Raw genomic sequence first — 20,063 nt, 5'->3', positions numbered from 1 at the left:
GGTATTATCTTAAAAGGTTTGTAAAACCTGAACATTCTTGATAAATTGAGGTTTTGAGGCAGAAACTGTCTTCACTACCTTAATGTATGCACCTAAAGAAACTAAGAGTTCTAATCTAGTAATGTTCCAAATTTAATATTACTTGTCCATTAACAAGCAAAACTACCTATTGAAGACATTGTAGAAAGACTATACAAACAAAAAGGGTATTCAACACCAGCCAAAAGTTGACTACTTAGTGTTATGAAGTCTTTCACTTTTAGCTTAAATAAAATATCAGTAGGTTGTCAGACTCTCACTGCCTTTCACAAGAGTAATAAACTACTATAAATGTATAACTTCACTATAAGCACATTTTTAAACAAATTAACTGTTGTAAAATTACCATTCTAATTACTCTATATACTTATTCTAATTACCTAAAGGTAATGGTAAAAGTACTTTAAGAAAAAGCTCCATTGCTTAATTTCCAAGACAGAATTCTACCAAATTTACCCTCCAAATAACAGAGTTTATAAAAGTACAAAACAAATAAGCATTTAGCATTTTTCCCAAACTATACTCCTCAAAGTCAACTGAGGAAAACATCTCTCACTGTATTAAAGTAATAGTCCTAATCTCAGAATCCATTTAGAAGCTAAAAACCTCTGAAAAATATTCAACGAAAAATTCGAGCTAACAAAAACCTACATGCAAATAAGTTTCTCAAATATCCATTCCCCACATAGGCAACAAAGTCTTCGTAAGTCAAGGAAATAAGTTCTATAATAAATAACCATTATAAAAATGAAAGGCTCTTCTCCTCTACTCCCAGATTGTTATATTTACTTATTTTCCTTGATGATTTTGTATGCCTAAAATTTCAGGGGGAAGGACAAAAATTAGCAGCTATCAGTTTTTATGAGAGATGTATACTAGGGGAAAAAAAAAACACTGGAAAAATGTTGCGCTGAGATCAGAAAGTGTTCCTGAGATACTTATCAGTGTTTTAATGTTTCAAGAACAAAATGTACCTTTCAGTCCATACACACGAATTAAGACTCACACTGAGCTTCACAACACTGTATCCTAATTTACCACATGAAAATTTGCTTTATCTTAAGGTTGAGCTCTGCTAATCATCTCCCAATATAATTTGCAACACGTTATGAACCCTTAATGAAATACCATTTACAAAGAACTGGGAAAACCAGCTCACAAGTTAAAGTGAAAGAGATTTAACAAAACAAAAACAAAAACGAAAACAAAAAAAGGGACAAAATAAAGAAAAAGAAATGAAATTAAAGTAAAACAATAAAAAACAGAGACAGGGCGTCCATCTTCTGCGGTTCAGACTCCGATCTCATTTCCCCAATGAAGATTTCACTTGACGGCAGGTTTAGTGGCATGGCAAACAATGCCTAACTCAGGCAAGTGTAACAGGTCTGCCTTGGCCAGTCTAGTCATCTAATAATGCACAAATATCACATAGAGAAAACATACAAAACCAAATTAATAGTCAAAATCCATCTACTAGAAAATGTGGACATAAAGTTATGACTGATGATTAGGCTGACACCCTTGTTATGTTTGACCGTATCTTTTTCTACGTGTTAACATTTATAAAAAGAAATCTGAAATGCACGCAACAACAAAAAGAGGTCATATTTGGACAAGCATAATGAAAGCATATTTTATTTTGAAATGGCATGTTTTATTAACAAAGGCTAAGGCTTAACATGCATGAAACTGTTACACATCAAATGTTACTTTTACAACTTAGGATCTTCTCACATTACTGTCTGCACTAAAAAACAGCAATTCAAAGAAACTGAAAAAGCTTCTTAAAATTTTTTCTATGGTTTTTCTCACTTATGATGCTGTTTGTTCAACATCAAGGAAAGGATGCAGTCAGTGAGGTCAACAGAACACTGCTTGCTTATAGCACCACAGCACATCTCCTCTTACAGTACTCCACTGGAATACTTTCCTTTGGTTATTTCACACTCACTCTGCTATCTTTTTTAATACAATAATGCACTATTTCTTTGCTTGTAGTGCATAATCAGACTTTTAAGAGCTCACTGTGAAATTCTCGAGGTTCCCTAAATTCATTTCTGCTGTATTTAATACAACTAATGAAAAACACATATCTGAATGTTTCACCAATACCAATTGTAGGTTAGTGTTTTAAAATATTTACTTACTTATAAACTGCAATAAAAGTATGCTTAAATTTTTCTGTTCCAAAACGGTAAAACTGTCCAAGTTGTAATATTAAAAATATTAAAAAGGTACATCTGACTGTGCATTTATTCATCTCTATCACATAAAATAAACAATAAAAGGGACATCTACATGCCCATAATCTTGAACATTTATAACAAAATATAGTAGGGCTTCTCAGATATATGAAAGATTCTATGGGAATATAGCAGTTTCCAATCAAGCAACACTGATAAAATTATTCCTTCCAATTAAGTAATAAGCTAACATAATAAAAGATCCTGTGTTATTGGTGGCATTAATTTTCTGATATAATTAATATTCCACTTTAATAAACCTTTTACCTGATTTCTTTTTTCCCAGGCAGTTTCTCAGTATGAAATTTCACTACAAAGTTTGTAGAACAAAACCATTAACCAGCTCCTTTCTCACCTCACCAATCTGGGGCTCACAGTAGCCTTACAGATCAGCAGATAAAGATATATTTGGCCAATAATGAACTTTAATCCATTTTTATCTTCCCTACCCACTCTAACCCCCAGGCATGGGAAAGACACTTCCAAGTTTATCTGAAAAATACTGAGAATGTCCTATTCTGGGACTTCAAAAATGCCAGCCTGGTACTCACTGTATTACATATATAATAATGATCTCATAGTAACAATTAAGGTAAATTACCTTAAGAGTGTACTTGAAAGTATAAACTACAAATATTTTTCTTATAAATATCACTTAACCCCAATTTGCCAAAATGTGTACATTGTTTTCATTTGTAATAGTATTAATGTTTTTGTAATGTTTTTGACGTCCCAGAACAGGCATTCTGAAATAAGCATAAAACCTTGAAAGCGCAGCAAACTGCTTATTATCTCTTATTTTAATGGTAGCCTGGCCACTAAAAGAGGTTTTAAAAATTACATATGAAAACCCATCAAACTGTTTCCCATAAACTTTTAGGTTTAAAACAGTTTCAGTTACAATCATCCACCAGAGAAAATCTACTTAAAGACATTTTAATTAATAATAACCCAATTCTAAAATCCTGTACACATGCTAGTCAGTGCTCTGAATAAAAGTTTATTACACACCAGAAGTGTCAAAATTCAGCACAGTCTATTATACGTGAGTGGCTCTGTAAATAGAAGTTACTAAAAAATATTAGTAATAATTAGTTCTTAAAGCAGTTTAGGTCATAAAATTTAATGGATTAAGGCCTTTGTTCCTATCTTCAAGAACTATTTCCTTTATGGAGGCTTTGGAAAATTGCTTTCCTTTTTTTCCAACACTCCTCCTGCCCCTTTCTGGGGCCAATAAAAGAAAAAATTAAATTCCAGTTGCAAAGCAAACAATTACACTGAATATAAAATAATGATCTCATAGTAACAATTAAGGTAAATTACCTTAAGAGTGTACTTGAAAGTATAAATTACAAATATTTTTCTTATAAATATCACTTAACCCCAATTTGCCAAAATGTGTACATTGTTTTCATTTGTAATATTGAACACACAGGGTATATGCTTAATTACACATTTAAAATAATTTCCCATATCAATTTTTTTTAATTTCAGAAAGCTTTCTTTGCAATCTGCAAATTGACTACAGAAAGCCAAAGCAAACCAGAAGCCAATTTATGAATGTTAAATTGTAAAATCTCAAATGTACATAAGTCATAAATTAACCATTTTAATATTACTATTAGGTAAAAATGTTTACCTTCTCCAAATTTCATTCTTACTTTCATACACATACCAAGAGTATTGTCTACTTGCCAATCTCTAGGAAAGCTAAAGGCAATTAACAGACAGGACAGAAATTAAAATAAGAGGAAAAAAGTGAGATACCAACCTTCTGCACAAGGAACAACTATCAGAGCTCTGTCAATAAAAACCGTGTTAGTTAGATGCTGGGCCACACCAACACTTGATGGATCACGAAACTTAACATAACATACTTTGGAGGAAAAAGCAAGAGGTGCGTTGCTGCAAGATAAAAAGAAAAACAATTGAACTAATAAACATTTGCTTGGTTTTATCATTTTCACTTAAAATTTCTTTCTTAATCTTTACATAATCTTACGAAATTAAGACTTTAAAACTTTTTGTTATTAAGGATCATTAACACATAAAATAGTGAAACTTAGTCATTTAATGGTGATTTGCCTACCAAGACAGAAGGCAATCGACGCAGGCCTATTGCGTTACTTGTAAAACTTGGAACTCTAATTAATCAATCCTTAATCCGAGTGAAATGTAAAAAAAGGTAATTTAACCCAAAAATTAACTCAAAAAGTGTATCACATGTAAGCAAAAATCCCTTTATAAAAGCTCCAATCCTCAAGATTTCAAATTTTATCGTCATTCCAACTCTTCTTAAATGTGTTTCCCAAGCATTTAGATCACTAAAAAACTTCACAACAGTCTTAGAAACAATCAGGTAATATGGAATTTAAATTAAGGTCTTTTGCATACACCAGAGCTGGACAGTGATATGGTTTTCCAGACAAAAGATTTTACAAACAAAATCTTACATATTTTATAGGCAAAACAGCATAGACTCTAACTGGTCCTACTTGATTCAGTTCAATCCAGGCAGGCCTATAGTAAAAATGAACCAGACACAGCACAAATGAAAGGAACTTTTCCTAAAATGAATACATCCTGTTAGATTCAAAAATACACTATCCTCATGGATTATCATTTTGTCAGCCTATCCATAATTACTTTTCATTAAAATCTATAACTGTTTAGCAGGACGAAACTAAGTACATATGTAAACTGTAACATAGATTTTGTGCTAAAATCTATTTGAAATATTTAAGATTTTTCGGCCGGGCGCGGTGGCTCAAGCCTGTAATCCCAGCACTTTGGGAGGCCGAGACGGGCGGATCACGAGGTCAGGAGATCGTGACCATCCTGGCTAACATGGTGAAACCCCGTCTCTACCAAAAAAAATACAAAAAACTAGCCGGGCGAGGTGGCAGGCGCCTGTAGTCCCAGCTATTCGGGAGGCTGAGGCAGGAGAATGGCATAAACCCGGGAGGCGGAGCTTGCAGTGAGCCGAGATCTGGCCACTGCACTCCAGCCTGGGCGACAGAGCAAGACTCCGTCTCAAAAAAATAAATAAATAAATAAAATATTTTTTCACACTAAAAAAAGAGATCACTTGAAAAACACATGACTTAATAGTCAGTTACTTTTGTTTACAAAACAGGAAAGAAAACCGACTACAATTCCGGAACTAGTAAATGGCAAAGTTAACATCTAACATCTAATCATCTAATTCCAAACTTCATGCAACTGTAATCATTCAACTAACCAAGAATCTTTAAACCATTCTGATATACTGTTAAATTAGCAATTCCACAAACAGTCATTTTTAAAATCCAAAAATCCAGATTTCTTTGTAATTCTTCACGTTCAGGAACAAATCTATCTTTAAACAATGTAAAATAACCACATTAATAATGGTTAAATTTATATACTTATGCTATTAACCAAACAATGTGATAATAAAATGTATCTGCATTTAGAACTTAAAACTATTAACATTATTAACACAATTAGTAAGGCCAAAGTTGAAAATAAAAGATGTACCTCTTAGCATCCAACTCACTTCTGCCTAAGGGCATCCAATTCAGGATTCACATCAGCCCTCACCAAAAATCCCTCTTTACCCAACCCAACACCTAAGACAAAGCAATTTGTGTACTGACACTGAGGTAATCATATCCACATCCAGACTTAACCCACCACCTTTACATGACCAAATCGCCAATTCAGGCCTCTTGTGAGCTCTAGACTCCCACTCCCACGTCCAAGTGCCTGCTGGAATATTACACCTTGATGGTCACTAAATAAGTCCAAAATACATTCATCAACCTCCTTCCTTACCAGTCTTGCCCTCTGTCCCCTATATTCCATATCTCAGTAAAAGATACCATCATATTACCCAAGTCTGAAACCTAGGAGTCACTAGAGTGACCGTCCTAAGCCCTGCCCACCAACTACTTCCAAGGCTCTTTACAGGTACACAATAAAATTTCATTTTTCTGTTCCTTTAAGTTAGGTGTGGCCATGTAACCTGCTTTGGTCAGTTTAAATATGAGCAGAACCAACATGTGTCACTATTCTGAAGAAGCTTTGAGAACCACTGTTTGGCTCTTTTCCTCTGCCACAATGACTGACAACATTCAAAAGATAGTTGGGACTCATCAACTTCATCCCAGAATGAATAACCACAATGAATAAAGTTCCCACCCCCATGATTTTGGTCTTAAAAATAGTATTTTGTCAGCCAGGCAGGGTGGCTCATGCCTGTAATCCTAGCACTATGGAAGGCAGAGGCAGGCAGATCACCCGATGTCAGGAGTTCGAGACCAGCCCGGCCAACATGATGAAACCCCGTCTCTACTACAAATACAAAACTTAGCTGGCTGTGGTGGCACACTCCTGCAATCCCAGCTACTTAGGAGGCTGAGGCACAAGAATCGCTTGAACCCGGGAGACAGAGGTTGCAGTGAGCTGAGATCATACCACTGCACTCCAGCCTGGGCAAGAGAGTGAGACTGTGTCTCAAAAAAGAAAATAAAAAAATTGTCAAACTACAAAGATTTGAAGTTATTTCCAAAACTCTACTTATTCAAACTGAAAAATTATCCTTGACCTTTCTGTACTCCTCATCCAATTGGTCAATAAATCCTGCTTAGAGTACCTTCTAAATATTTGTCACATTAATTTTTTCATCATTCTCATTACCAATGCCTTAATTCAGACCCTCATCATTTCTCATGTGGATTACTAAACAGCTCTTAACAAATCAACCAGCACCCAACCTCAAATCCTTATTAATGGTCTTCCACAAAAACTCCCACAGTGATCTTTCTAAACACTAAATTTCACTGTGTCACTCCACATATTAAATTTCCTTAAAGTACTATTCTGTTCTTGCCTCACCATGTAAATGATGATAACCAAAAATTATACCTGTGGTTCCAACAACACATCACAAACGTAAGGGTCTTCATATATGCTGTTCCATTTGGTTATGGTATCCTAACTCCCATTTTGAATGCTAATTCCACTTTTCTTCAAGGCTCAAATTTCCAAGTCTTCTGGTAAACCATCTTAAGATACCACAATCATTAGGTACAGCCTCCTCCATGTGCTACCAAGAAATTCTATATTGTTTCGGCATAGGCCTTAGCATGGTTTCCTTATGTGAAACCCTCAACAGATCCTGTAAGCTTCTCTAGCCACAAGTGATTAGTCACCAGTCTCAAGGGCCCATTTCCCTGGCTGACCAGCAACCTATAATTTGGGAAGTCAGGCTCAACCAAATGAGCTAGATCAATCAATCAGGTTCTCTCTATTGGGCTGGAAGGTGACTTACAGTAAGCTGTAAGCCAAATGATGAGTACAGAATAGGTATGCAAAGAAATAGAGTAGACAGAAACAAACTGAATTAATAAACACCGGAGAGAAAGAAGCAGATAGTCATCTTGATTGCTGATACTCTTTCAGTTCCCAGTCATAATTCCCATGAGGCCTGGCTGTACTACAATCTTTATTTTTCAATGCAGTGAAATCTTTCTTTTTAATAATGTCTCTTCTTGATCTACCTTGGGTAACACTTTGTAACCGAAAACAGTCTATGATTACAATAACCTACTTAAAGCCCTAGCAATTCCAACAGGAATAACTCTTTTGCCTCTGAAACCTTCAAGAGCCTGACAGTCATCACTGAAGCAACAATTACTAAATTGACCAATCCTTTGGTGAAGGAATGTAAATGTAAGTAAGAACTACTGAAAACTAGAACCACATTTCCAAATACCCCTAGTTGAAATCTACTTCATTTCAAATTTAAAACATCCACAGAAATATGCACTCTGAGTCTGGATTGTAATGTAACTATATGTGAAGATACGCCACCAACATTTCACAAGCCTGGGAACTGGTTAAAAAAATGTTGGTCTGTTCTGAATAGCATTATCATGGAAGTATGGACAGTAGGTATGGCTACTCCACTAATTTAAGCAATTTTTTTTTTTTTTTTTTGAGACAGAGTCTCACACTGCCGCCCTAGCTGGAGTGCAATGGCGGGACCGTGGCTCACTGCAATCTCCGCCTTCCACGTTCATGCGATTCTCCTGCTGCCTCCCAAGTAGCTGGGATTACAGGTGCACACCACCACACCCAGCTAATTTTTTGTATTTTTAGTAGAAACGAGATTTCACTATGTTGGCAAGACTGGTCTTGAACTCCTGACCTTGTGATCCGCCTGCCTCGGCTTCCCAAAGTGCTGGGATTACAGGCATGGACTACTGCACCCGGCCAATTTTCTTAATTTTCATTTCCAATTACCTTCCTTAAAACAGAATAAAGATCAACTTACATTTACTTTATAAAAATACAAATATTTGGAATTTTCAGGAAAGGTAACACTATTTTATTTTGACCATTATAAACTAAAATTATTAGAGTGGCAAGCCAACATACAGACAGCTCATCAAACAAATGTGTACTTGCTTGTGCCCAGGAATTCAAGACCAGCCTGGGCAACAGAGGAAGACCTTGGGGAAAAAAACAAATAAAAGGGGGTGACATATTCCATTTGGTCTAAATGTATCCATCTATAGAAACTAGCAGGCCAAGCACAGAGGCTCACATCTGTCGTCCCAGCACTTTAGGAGGCCAAAGCAGGCAGACTGTTTAAGTCCAGGAGTTTGACTCCAGCCTGCGTAACATGGTGAAATCCTGTCTCTACTTACTAAATAAACAAATTAAATAAATAAAATTTTAAAAATAAATTTTAAAAAAGAAAGCAGTACCCAAATTTAGCAGATTTTAGTTTGATCTCATTCGTTGACTTAAGTTTTGGTTTTTTAAAATACAAAATCTTACCAATTTTTCAAAAAAAATTAAAACTTCTCACTGGGTAGTAAACGCAGAAACCAAAGAACCAACTTTTTGGGCATCAATTAAATTTCTTGGCCCTAATGGGTTATTTTGTCTTTTATTAAACATAATAATAGCACTATACAATATTTTTAAAGCCAGTGAGGTAATAATATGTCCAATATTTTATCAGTACATTAATATATACATCCTTTAGAGGACAGAGGACCTACCAAAAAAGATACGCCAAAACATAAGCAAAGCATACAGTATTATGTACAAAAATATTAGTTGGTGTATTATTTATAACAGGGTTTCTCCACTGGGCTTCAGTGGCCCTATGGATTAGCACAATTCCTCCTGTTTAAGACTACTTATGCATTGCTAACATTTACCCACTAAACGCCTACAGGCCCTCCAATCATTGTTGACAATCAAAAATACACACCTCCCAATGTTTCTAGCTAAAATCCACTAATTTGAAATACCAAAAAAAGCAATCAAAATATCCAACAATAGAATTTCAAAAACACACAATACACTCAGAAATTACTAATCTCTAATTATTACTATAAATAAAACAACAATATGGAAAATGCTTATGACAAATTAAGTGAAAAAAGTTTAAAATCACAGTGTATGATTCCTTTGATTACACTATACTACATATGTTACATAATGATAGCACTATACAATTATTTTTAAAACCAATGAGGTAATATGTCCAATATTTATTAATGCATGTGAAAAGGACTGCAGGGAAATACATGGAAATGGAAAGAAGCTTTGAAAGAGTGGTGGGATCACAAGTGCTGTTTCCTTTTCTCTATTTTCTATAAAGTGGTTTTAGTGGTTTTTTTTTTTAAACTAAATAAACTTAAATAAGTAGTTGACAGATTTTTCCACTCTTTCTTAGAACTTCTGAAGACCAGAGAAGTGAAGGAAATCAAGCAAAAAAAACCAACACAGGAAAAATACCTAGTGTAACAAATCAGGATAGGCTTACCCTTCAGGGTTTAGTTACCTGAAGGGGGTCACGGGGAACTTACAGGGTGCAGATAATCCTGTGCTGGTTATACAGGTATAGGTCTACTTTGTAAAGATTCACCAATCTGCGCTTACCATCTGTGCACTTCTCTGTAGGTACATTAAACCTCAATGAAAAATTTACCGAAAAAACAACAAGGATTTCTTACTTGTGTAAGAAAGTTTTCACAAGCTGTGAGATTGATTTATCGTGCAAAAAGTTAATAGTAACTCTACATATTTATCAACTGGCAGCACAAAAAAAGGATGACAAATTGCAAATAAAAATTAATGCTTACAGTGAATGTTCACAATTCCCTAACCTTAAAAAATTCTTAATGTTTAAAATACAAAGATGAAACTCAACCACTGCATCATGCCAAAAGAATTAAGTTTAAAATCTGAATTTTCATATTAGCAACTTAAGTCATTTTTTTTTAAGAGATAGGGATCTCAATATGTTACTCAGGTTGGAATCAAACCGTGGACTCAAGCTATTCATTCACCCACCACAGCCTCCTGAGTAGCTGGGTGCACACCACCACACCTGGCTCAATCATAAAATTTTAATGAGAAACTATTTTCACATTCTATTACTGTATTTCCAATATACTTGGAAATATATATATATGGAAATAAATATACGAATATATTTCCAATTTTAAAACGATTAAGTTTCTACTCGGTTCTAAAGATGTCATAAAATAATTTATGTGACACTGTAAAACAATATATTTTCAATACAACTACTACTATTGCAATTTTTATCCATTTCGGTCCAAATCTGCAAACACATCTTCTAATATAAGGACCAGGCAATGACAACTTCATTACGAAGCAGAAAACCTGTGAATAAAGCATGTTAATACTGCTTTAAAACATGAATGAGGGATCTAGTATTGCACTTAGGGAAAAACTAGTTAAGGATTTTGCCTGGCCTATATATGTTACATGTATGCAATAATTTTGCTTTACGTGTTACAGTTTGTGACACACACTACCGTAATCTTCCATATGTTTAAGTACTTTTTATTCTCTTTGACTTTTAAACTCCAAGTAATAACACCTGATTTCAAAAAAGTAGCCCATTACTGTCAGTTAATAACTGCTAATGTGTTGTCACCCAAACCCAGGTTTCAACCAAATAAATGTTATGTTGATAATGAAGAACATTCTGCAATATATTTCTTCTACCTATGAGATACCTTATTACCACAGCCTTGAAAGCAAGATTTACAAAGGTTCATGTACAAAATATTTTACTGATTGATTCCAATGCCTGCAGGATACGGCACTCACCCCAAACAATTCTCAATTATTAAGAAATGTTCTGAGAGCTTAAATTGAGATGGCTGAAAGCATTTCCACAAGTTAATTAAAGCAATAATGCCATGGTTAATCAATCAAAATGTATGTGCGTGCACTTATGCAGTATTCTCGTCAAAAATGTATTACCTGAATCTCGTCATGAAGAAATATAGAGATATATATATGCACATATCTCTACATATCTCATCTATATAAACTCAGATTATGGGTCATTTTACAAGACAAAATGAACTACAAAACAAAATGTCAATGTCACGACTTTAAAATCTTTTAAAAGGTGACGGGACTGTACTAGATTAAAGGAGATAACTATTAATACATGGATTACTTGGCATATTCAAGGGAGACAGTATATCTAATTATATACTACATCAAAAACAGACAAAAAAGCATTATTAGAATAACTAGGGAAATTTTAATAATCAACTGTAGCCAAAAAAAGACAAAATGCTCGTGAAGGGAACATGGATGTTCAATGTATTACTCTTTCAACTTTTCTGTATGCATGAAATATTCCAAAACAAAAAGCAGACAAGAAAAACTTAAAAAGTAAATCTTAAATAACCGCACAACTTTTACATAGCTATGCAGCAACACTGTTATAACCTAAGATAGAAAACTAAAGAAAAACAGGTCTAAATGCATCACTAGGAAATAAATCACTTTCTTTTTTAAAGAAAGAAATCTTGGCTAACAATTACCCCTTCCCTCAAAGGATTTTGATATAGTGAACAAAAAACAGAGGATCTTAATACTGTAAGATCTACTATTAAAAAAAAAATGTTTCTGTGTGCAAGAATGTGAACAACGTGCAAACCCCTTGCGAGTTTTCTAAATAGATAACATCGTACGAGGGAAATTTTACCATTCCAAAATACACCATCTGGGAAGTGGCCGCGAGCCGTGAATGCCAGCCAAGATCTGGATTTTAAATGTATACGGCAGGGATAACCCTGCACCGACTGACACTTTTTCTGAAAGCTCTGGGACAGTGTGACCTTTCAGGAGGAAAATTTAATCTGGTGCCAAAACGGCGAACAGACATGATCTTTGGGAACATGGATGCGCTCGGTTAGATAAACCAAGATGCTAAGTTTTGTGTGACCGTCCTGGGAAACAAATACAGTCCCAGTTCCATCTTGTCATCAGCAGCAGGCTTTCTCGTCAGCAAAACGGCCTGACACCAAGGCCTTAAAAACTGGACAGTGACTCAGGCGCGGTCTCCGCGATTTTCAGAGTGCAAAAACGCGATTAGGCGTTTGCCATGAGCGCTGTTCCGGGCCCACCTGCGGCCATCTTAAGTTCGGGGGGAAATGAGGAGGAGGGGGCACGGAATTCGAAGACCCATGAGGTAACACAAGTCCCGGAGGCATGGAAAGGGCAACCATTCTAAATCCTTGGTAAGGGCTCCGTGCAGTAGTTAACCCCCCAAATCCGACTAATAAGGAGAGCGGGACGGCGGAACCCGGTGCCGTAATCAAATATGGGCACCAAGGTAAGCCCGGGCGATCACGTGACACGCACCGCGCGCCCGCGTCCGCGCTCTCCCCCACTCCTCGGCTGCCGAGGTCTCTATGGCGCCCGCGCCCCTCCCCCAGCCGAGCTCCAGCACTTACTCCGGGGGGTAGAGCCGCAGCTCCTCGATTTCTCCTAGGAAGGAAAAAAGCGTCCGCATCTGCTCACTGGTCACCGCCGACGACAGATTCGTCACCTGAATCACCGACGTGGGGGTGAGGCCGAAGCCTAAGCCCAAACCGAAGCCGCCGCCGCTGTTCATCCCGACCCTGCTGCCGCTGCCTTCCCGCTCCCCAACGTCTACGACGCGTCAGCGACGGAACCGGGAAAGCGGAGAACGCGCGGCCGCGAGCGCGCTCCCGCTGGCGAATTCACAGCGCCGGGCAGATCTAGCCGCCCATTTCACAACTCCCCTGCTCCCCGGGCTGCGCGCGCCAGCCGGAAGCGTCGCCCCGGCAACCCGGCAGGTCTCGCGCGGCTGCGGCCTCCTGTTCCCGGGTGCCTGGGGCTGTTGCTGCTACTGGTTTCACCGCGAGCTTTTTTTTTATCGGTGTGTTTGTTTTCCCCAGAAGTCGATGCGAATCTTGTGCTCCTGTCTACCCGGTTCCTTCCGGTCTCGGACTGGGAAACCAAGCGGCCTGTCCTGCTGGTGCGGGACTGTAAAGGAGGAATGACTCTTCGGTAACACAGAAAAACACTTGACCAAACTATAGGGCATCCTTATCACATACAGGCAGCACCCCAACTCCAACTATTTAAAAAAATTGGCAAGCGTCCTAATTGTGAAAAAAACAAAATTTTACAAAATGTGTAGGTTCAGGTTGAATTAAGGAAAGAGACAGTAAGATGAAGGCTGCGCACGGGTTGTTTATAACCTGTATTTATTCCCTCTTTCCACAGGTATTGATGTTTATTGAGTGCTGTGTCCCAGGCACTATGAGGCAAGGGCACGTAACAGACAGTTACAGACAGTTCACATAGAACTTGCAACCTAATGAGAGACAACAGTAGTGAGTCCAGGGCAGCTGCTCCCAAAATGCCCTCCGCAGATCCCTAAGGGTACCGAGACCTTTTCAGTGGGTTGGCAAGGTCAAAACGATTTTCATCATAATATTAAGAGTTTGTTGATCTTTTTCACTTTGTTGACATTTGCACTAGTAACGTGAAAGATTAAACTGCTGACACCTTAACAGCAATCAAGGCAGTGGCGCCAGTCTGTACTGGTAGTTGCATTTTGTATTCTTCACATCATACAACATTTCAGGTTTTAAAATATGCTAGTTTCACTTTAAAAATGTCCTTCATAAAGAACTAAAAATTATATATATTTTTTCAAATCCATCCTTGCATACATGTCTTTTAAAGAATATGTGTGAAAAAATGGAAACTACTGCCGCTACATGCCCCAGTGAAATGGTTGTCTCCGGAAAAAGCACTAGTGTAGCTCTGAATTTTCACTGGAAAATACAAATTTTGTTACACTTGTATCCACCAACTTAAGCTTGACAGCTTTCCAGTACTTAGAGACTTTTCTAGTAAGAGAAGCATGATATTAACAATTTATTTTTGACATTATAAAATGAAATATGTCAACATTTTTGTGATTTTTACAGCTTAGTGGACACCTATTTTTCAAATGGCCACTAGGTGCCATTACAAAGGCAAAAAGATTCTGGTATGTGCAAGATAGACTGTTGGATTTCAGTGCTTAACTGATGTGGTTTCAGATTCAGTCCACACTGCAATGCAGGCTAAGAAACTACCACATGTAAGTTTGGGACAGTATCAAAGAATAATATCTAGAACTACTTGGAAAGGCTATAAAATAGTTTTCCTTTTTCCAACACCTTATCTTTATGAGATCAGATTTCCCCCATGTATTTCAACCAAAACATATCACAACACATTGAATACACAAAAAACTCATGATCACAAAGAAGGAAACATCAGACACTGGTCTACTTGAGGGTGGAGGGTGGGAGGAGGGAGAGGAGCAGAAAATTATTGAGCACTGGGCTTAATACCTGGATGATGAAATAATCTGTACAACAAACCCCATGACATGAATTTAACTATGTAACAAACCTTCACATGTACCCCTGGATCTACAATAAAAGTTAAAAAAATAAATAAATAAAGAATTGGCCGGGCGCAGTGGCTCAAGCCTGTAATCCTAGCACTTTGGGAGGCCGAGACGGGTGGATCACAAGGTCAGGAGATCGAGACCATCCTGTCTAACATGGTGAAACCCCGTCTCTACTAAAAAATACAAAAAACTAGCCGGGCGAGGTGGCGGGCGCCTGTAGTCCCAGCTACTCAGGAGGCTGAGGCAGGAGAATGGCGTGAACCTGGGAGGCAGAGCTTGCAGTGAGCTGAGATCCGGCCACTGCACTCCAGCCTGGGCGACAGAGCGAGACTCCGTCTCAAAAAAAAAAAAAAAAAGAATGTAAAGGGACCCTAAGATCAAAATGTTTGAGAATTATTATTACCATAGGGATAAGCATGAGGGGATTCAGAGCACACAGGAGGGCCTCTTAAACTGAGTTCTAATGGAAGACCCCAGAAGAAATATTGCTTGAGCTGAATATTGAACAAATAGGAACTACCCAGGCAGGGAGGGAAGGAGGAGCAGTGAAGGGCATTCCAGACGGAGCATGTACAATATACAAAGGCAGGGAGGTAAAAGAGAGCTCGAGTGAGGTCCAGAAGATTCTAAGTCTATTATTGCTGGGCTGAGAATGACTAGAGATGCGTGCAAAGGAATAAGCCTTTATGAAGGGTATTATTTGTCATGGTAGAGGTTGCTTTATCATAAGCAGGGAACCACTGAAGACCTTGGAGCTGAAGAATGACCACGATCGGATTCATGTTCTAAAATGATTGGCCATGTGCGGTGGCATATGCCTATAATCCCAGGAATTGGGGAGACTAATGCAGGAGGATTGTTTGAGCCCAGGAGTTTGAGACCAGCCTAGGCAACAAGGAAGGACCCCGTCTCTACCAAATAAACAATAACAGCAAAAAATTAGCTAGGCACGGTGGTGCATGCTTGCAGTCCCAGCTACTGGGGAGGCTGAGGTGGGAGGATTGCTTGAGCCTGGGGGTTCGAGGCTACAGTGAAAATGAGTTGTGATTATGCCACAGCACTCCAGCCTGAGTGACAGAGTAAGACCCTGCCTCAAAAAAGGAATGAAGGAAGGAAGGAAGGAAGGAGATGACTGTCACTGCAACCTGGAGATACATTGGAAAGGGTGCAGACTAGAGGCAAAGAAGCTGAGTAGGTTATTGCAATAATCTGAATAAGCTATAATGAGGTCCTGAACAAAGGTAAGAGGTAGTAGTGATGGAAAGCAAGGAACAGCCACAAATTTGAGAATCATTGAACTCATTTGAAGATAAAAGGAATAAAAGCTCTCCACTCAGAAAAATATATATGGGCATACACTCAGTTTTAGCTACAGTTACTGATGCTTTCTGATCCTCCTGAAGTCCAACCATAGATCTCTCAGATTAACAACTAGTTTTGAACAGTTCTCAGACTTCAGTGTGCATCAGAATCAGCATGTCGGCATGTTACAACAAATTGCTGGCCCCATCTCCAGAGTTATTAGTTCATTAAGTCTGGAGTGGGGCCTAAAATTTTAAATTTCTAACAAGTTCCCAGGTGAACTCCTTCTTGTGGTCTGCAAACCCCATGTTGAGAACCACTGGTTTAGAAGGTTGTAAAAGCAGTATTCTTAATGGACTTAATCTACTCTTGACAGTAAAGCAGAAGGAGGAGTTTAGATTTATGTCTTGGAGGATTAAGTAAACAGTGCATAATTTAGGTCCAAAAATATGAAGGAAGAGCAGCTGTGGGAGGAAAGAGCAGAAAATATTGAGATCCATTATGGACAACATTCTGAAATGAAATTTAGGAAAGATGTCTAGAACTAAGATATAGCACTTGACTTAAGATTGAGATGAGATACAGATACGCCAGGAACGTTTGTAGCAGGAAAAGTGCTGTGGACAACATTAAACAGACAAATACAACAAACAGCCAAAAAAAAAAATATCCAGCCACAAGAAAAACTGGAAGGGAGGATAGTCACAAAACTTAAGGGAAGAAAAAGTTTTTGGTTTTTGGGTGGGGGGTGTTGGTGGTGGTGTTGTTATAGAGATGAGGTCTCACTATGCTGCCCAGGCTGGTTTCAAACTCTTGGGCTCAAGTGATCCTCCCACCTCAGCCTCCCAAAGTATAGAGATTCCAGGCATGAAGCACCATGCCTGGCCAGGAAGAAAACATTTTAATATGGAAAAAGTGAGAAATGGGGTGGAAAGAATGGTGAAAAGTGTCAAATTCTGCAAAGATGACAAGATCAGGGAAAAAACATGCCCACTGGTAGATACACTGTGACTACTGAGACAAAAGCGACATGAACATGTGTGGGGAAGAAGAGGTAACATTATCCCTCTATAAATCACTCGGGGAAACTTACCAACCCTGGCCTATCCCAGCTCTGCCACTCTGGCCAATGTGACTATCCTACCATGGACTTCTGAGATACATTTTAAAATTCCAACCTCCATTCCATGTTCTGCTTCCAAACTCTGTAATCATTCACATGGCTCCAGTTTTCGCCTATTTATCTCCAGGCCTCTTGATTTCATCTGCGTGCTGACCTAACACCTTCAAAAACAACATCATAGGACCAGTAATGGCAAAGTTTCAGTGAAAAAAATAAAAAGAGCTCCTCACAAGGAGGCTCAGGCCCATAAGAGCCAACCAGAAACCAAAAATTCAAAAAACTAAACCCCAGTAAATAAAGCAACAGAAAAAAAAAACAAGAGAAAGATATACATTATAGATTTTAGGTACTTACCGGACTGAGAACCAGGAGGTGACTTTGGAGAGAGCAGTTCTTGGGTGTACAGGGACAGGAAGAGAATGCTAGAGCTGGGAAAGTATGTAAGATAAGGGTGGGTTGTATGTACAAGAAGAGGCTTTGATGACTGTTAGTCTTCTTGTTTTGGTTTTGAATGAGTGGGATCTGCTATGAATCTACTCTATGGAATCTGAAAGGAAATTCTGATAGTAGGGAATAATTTAGGAGTAATTTCAGGTTAGGAAAGATCTGTAAGTAGTCTTATGTTTGAAAGAGGAGTGCTGTTTATATTCTTAGGAAGAAAGCTAAATAGGTTGTACTAGAAATAATCAGAAAAAGAGTGAGAACTGTGCATACACAAGTGTGCACGTGTGTGTGTGCATGCACAGGTGTAATGTGTTTTGGAGTAGTACTCTTCCAAAACTGAAGCAGAAACTCTTCAGTGCTAAACCACATGACCTTTGCCTTTCAGGATCCAGAACTCTCAATCTGTGATGTTTCTAGTGGGCTAGCTCTGGAACCTTATCATTGGCATTACTTTTTACTACTAAAGAAATGACTCTAACTTAAACCGAAAAAAAGTGTACACAATGATGAAAGGGTATTTCATGGAGTGGAAGAAATAATTACACAACCAAATCTTGATTTGGGATGTGACTAAGGCATGTTTAGAAACCTTAACAGACTTTGACTACGCAAAAGGAAACAAAATATATTACAAGACTAAAGTACCTAAAAGATTTGCAAGAAGAATTGCACAAATGTTAGCAAAGGAGGTGACCAGGGAACCTCTAACAACTTTGGCAGCAGACGTTCATAGACCACCTCAAGTGTACTGTTGATAAAGTGAATCAACTCCAGTAACACCCAGCTCCTGCAAGCACTGATAGGCTTTTTGTCTTTATCCATACATTTGCCTCTATCTATACATTTGCCTCTGCTGGAAAGTGTGTATAAATGGAATTATACAACATACAGTCTTTAGTGTCTAGCTTCTACCATTGAGCATAATGTTTTTGAGGTTCATTCATGTTGGAGCATGTATCAGTAGTTCATTAATTTTTGTTGCTGAATAGCAAACCATTGTTGAATATTCAACATTTTGGGTTTTATTCATCAGTTGGTGGACATTTGGATTTTTTCCAGTTTTGAGCTATATGAATAATACCATTGCAAACATTCACATACAAGCCTTGTTTCTCTTGGGTAGATATTTATGAGGGGAATTTCTGAGTCTTATGGTAAGCTTAACTTTTTTTTTTTTGAGACAGGGTCTCCCTCTGTCACCCAGGCTAGATAAGTGCAGTGGCTCATTCATGACTCACTGCAGCCTTGACCTCCCAGGCTTAAGCAGTCCTCCCACCTCAGCCTCCCTAGTAGCTGGGACCACAGACACATGCCACCACCCCTGGCCTAGGTTTAACTTTTTAAGAAACTGCCAAACTGTTTTCCAATGAGGCTGTACCGTTTTACATTCCCACCAGTGATATGAGAGCATTACATTTGCTCCATATCCTTACCAGCACTTAGTATTATCATCCTTTTTGATTATAGCCATCCTAGTGGGTATGTAATGGTATCTCATTGTGGTTTTCATTTCCATTTCCCTAATGGCTAATAATGTTCAGCAACTTTTCGTATGCTTATTGTCCATTCACATTTCTTCTCTGATGAAATGTCTATTCAAATATTCAAATGTTTTGTCATTTTCAAATTGAGACATATATCTTTTGTTATACAGTTGTAAGAGCTCTTTGTAATTCTAGTTGCAAATCTGTAATTTTTGCAATTCTAGTTATAATTCTAATCTTTGTAATTCTAGTTGCAAATCTGGACATATGACTTGCAAATATTTCTGCCCAATCTGTAACTTTTATTTTCATTTTTTAATGATATCTTTTAAAGAGTAAAAGGTTTTTATTTTGATGACGTTCAAATTATCAATGTTTTATTTTGTGTATTATGTTTTTAGTGTCACAACTAAGCAATCTTTGTTTAATCCAAGGTCACAAAGATTTTATCCTGTGTTTTCTTCCAGAAATTTTATAGTTTTAGCTCTTATATTTAGGTCTTTGATCCCTTCTTGATTATATTTTGTGTATTTTGTGTCTGGATCTATGTATTTTTTTCCTTCATATGGTATCAAATTGTTCTAGCACCATTCATTGAAAAGACTATACATTGCCCCATTAAATTGTTTGGCACCTTTGTCAAAATTCAA

The 20,063-nt window shown here is 37.7% G+C and overlaps 1 protein-coding gene across 9 annotated transcripts in view; it reads right to left on the bottom strand.

The window, feature by feature from the left end:
- The window catches only part of SREK1 (splicing regulatory glutamic acid and lysine rich protein 1), a 40,715-nt gene extending 26,955 nt beyond the window's left edge, over positions 1-13,760 (bottom strand). For 7 of the 9 annotated variants that reach the window (XM_033179729.1, XM_033179732.1, XM_033179727.1 and 4 more), the window contains exons 1-2: positions 13,076-13,760; positions 4,054-4,187 (exon numbers count right to left, since the gene is read on the bottom strand). Coding sequence is in view for 5 of the 9 variants with exons in the window: in XM_033179727.1 (XP_033035618.1) it covers positions 4,054-4,187; positions 13,076-13,236 (295 nt within the window). In the remaining 4 variants the exon portion in view is untranslated. The remainder of the gene's footprint in view (positions 1-4,053; positions 4,188-13,075) is intronic. The other 2 variants (XM_033179735.1, XM_033179736.1) reach the window with 1 other exon arrangement.
- Between the last annotated feature and the right edge of the window lie 6,303 nt (positions 13,761-20,063).

The sequence above is a fragment of the Trachypithecus francoisi genome, unplaced genomic scaffold (assembly GCF_009764315.1).
Source record: "Trachypithecus francoisi isolate TF-2019V2 unplaced genomic scaffold, Tfra_2.0 Lachesis_group2, whole genome shotgun sequence".
Classification (NCBI taxonomy): Eukaryota; Metazoa; Chordata; class Mammalia; order Primates; family Cercopithecidae; genus Trachypithecus; species Trachypithecus francoisi.
The sequence above is the reverse complement of the archived record's forward strand: the minus strand, read 5'-3'. Positions and strand labels throughout refer to the sequence as shown.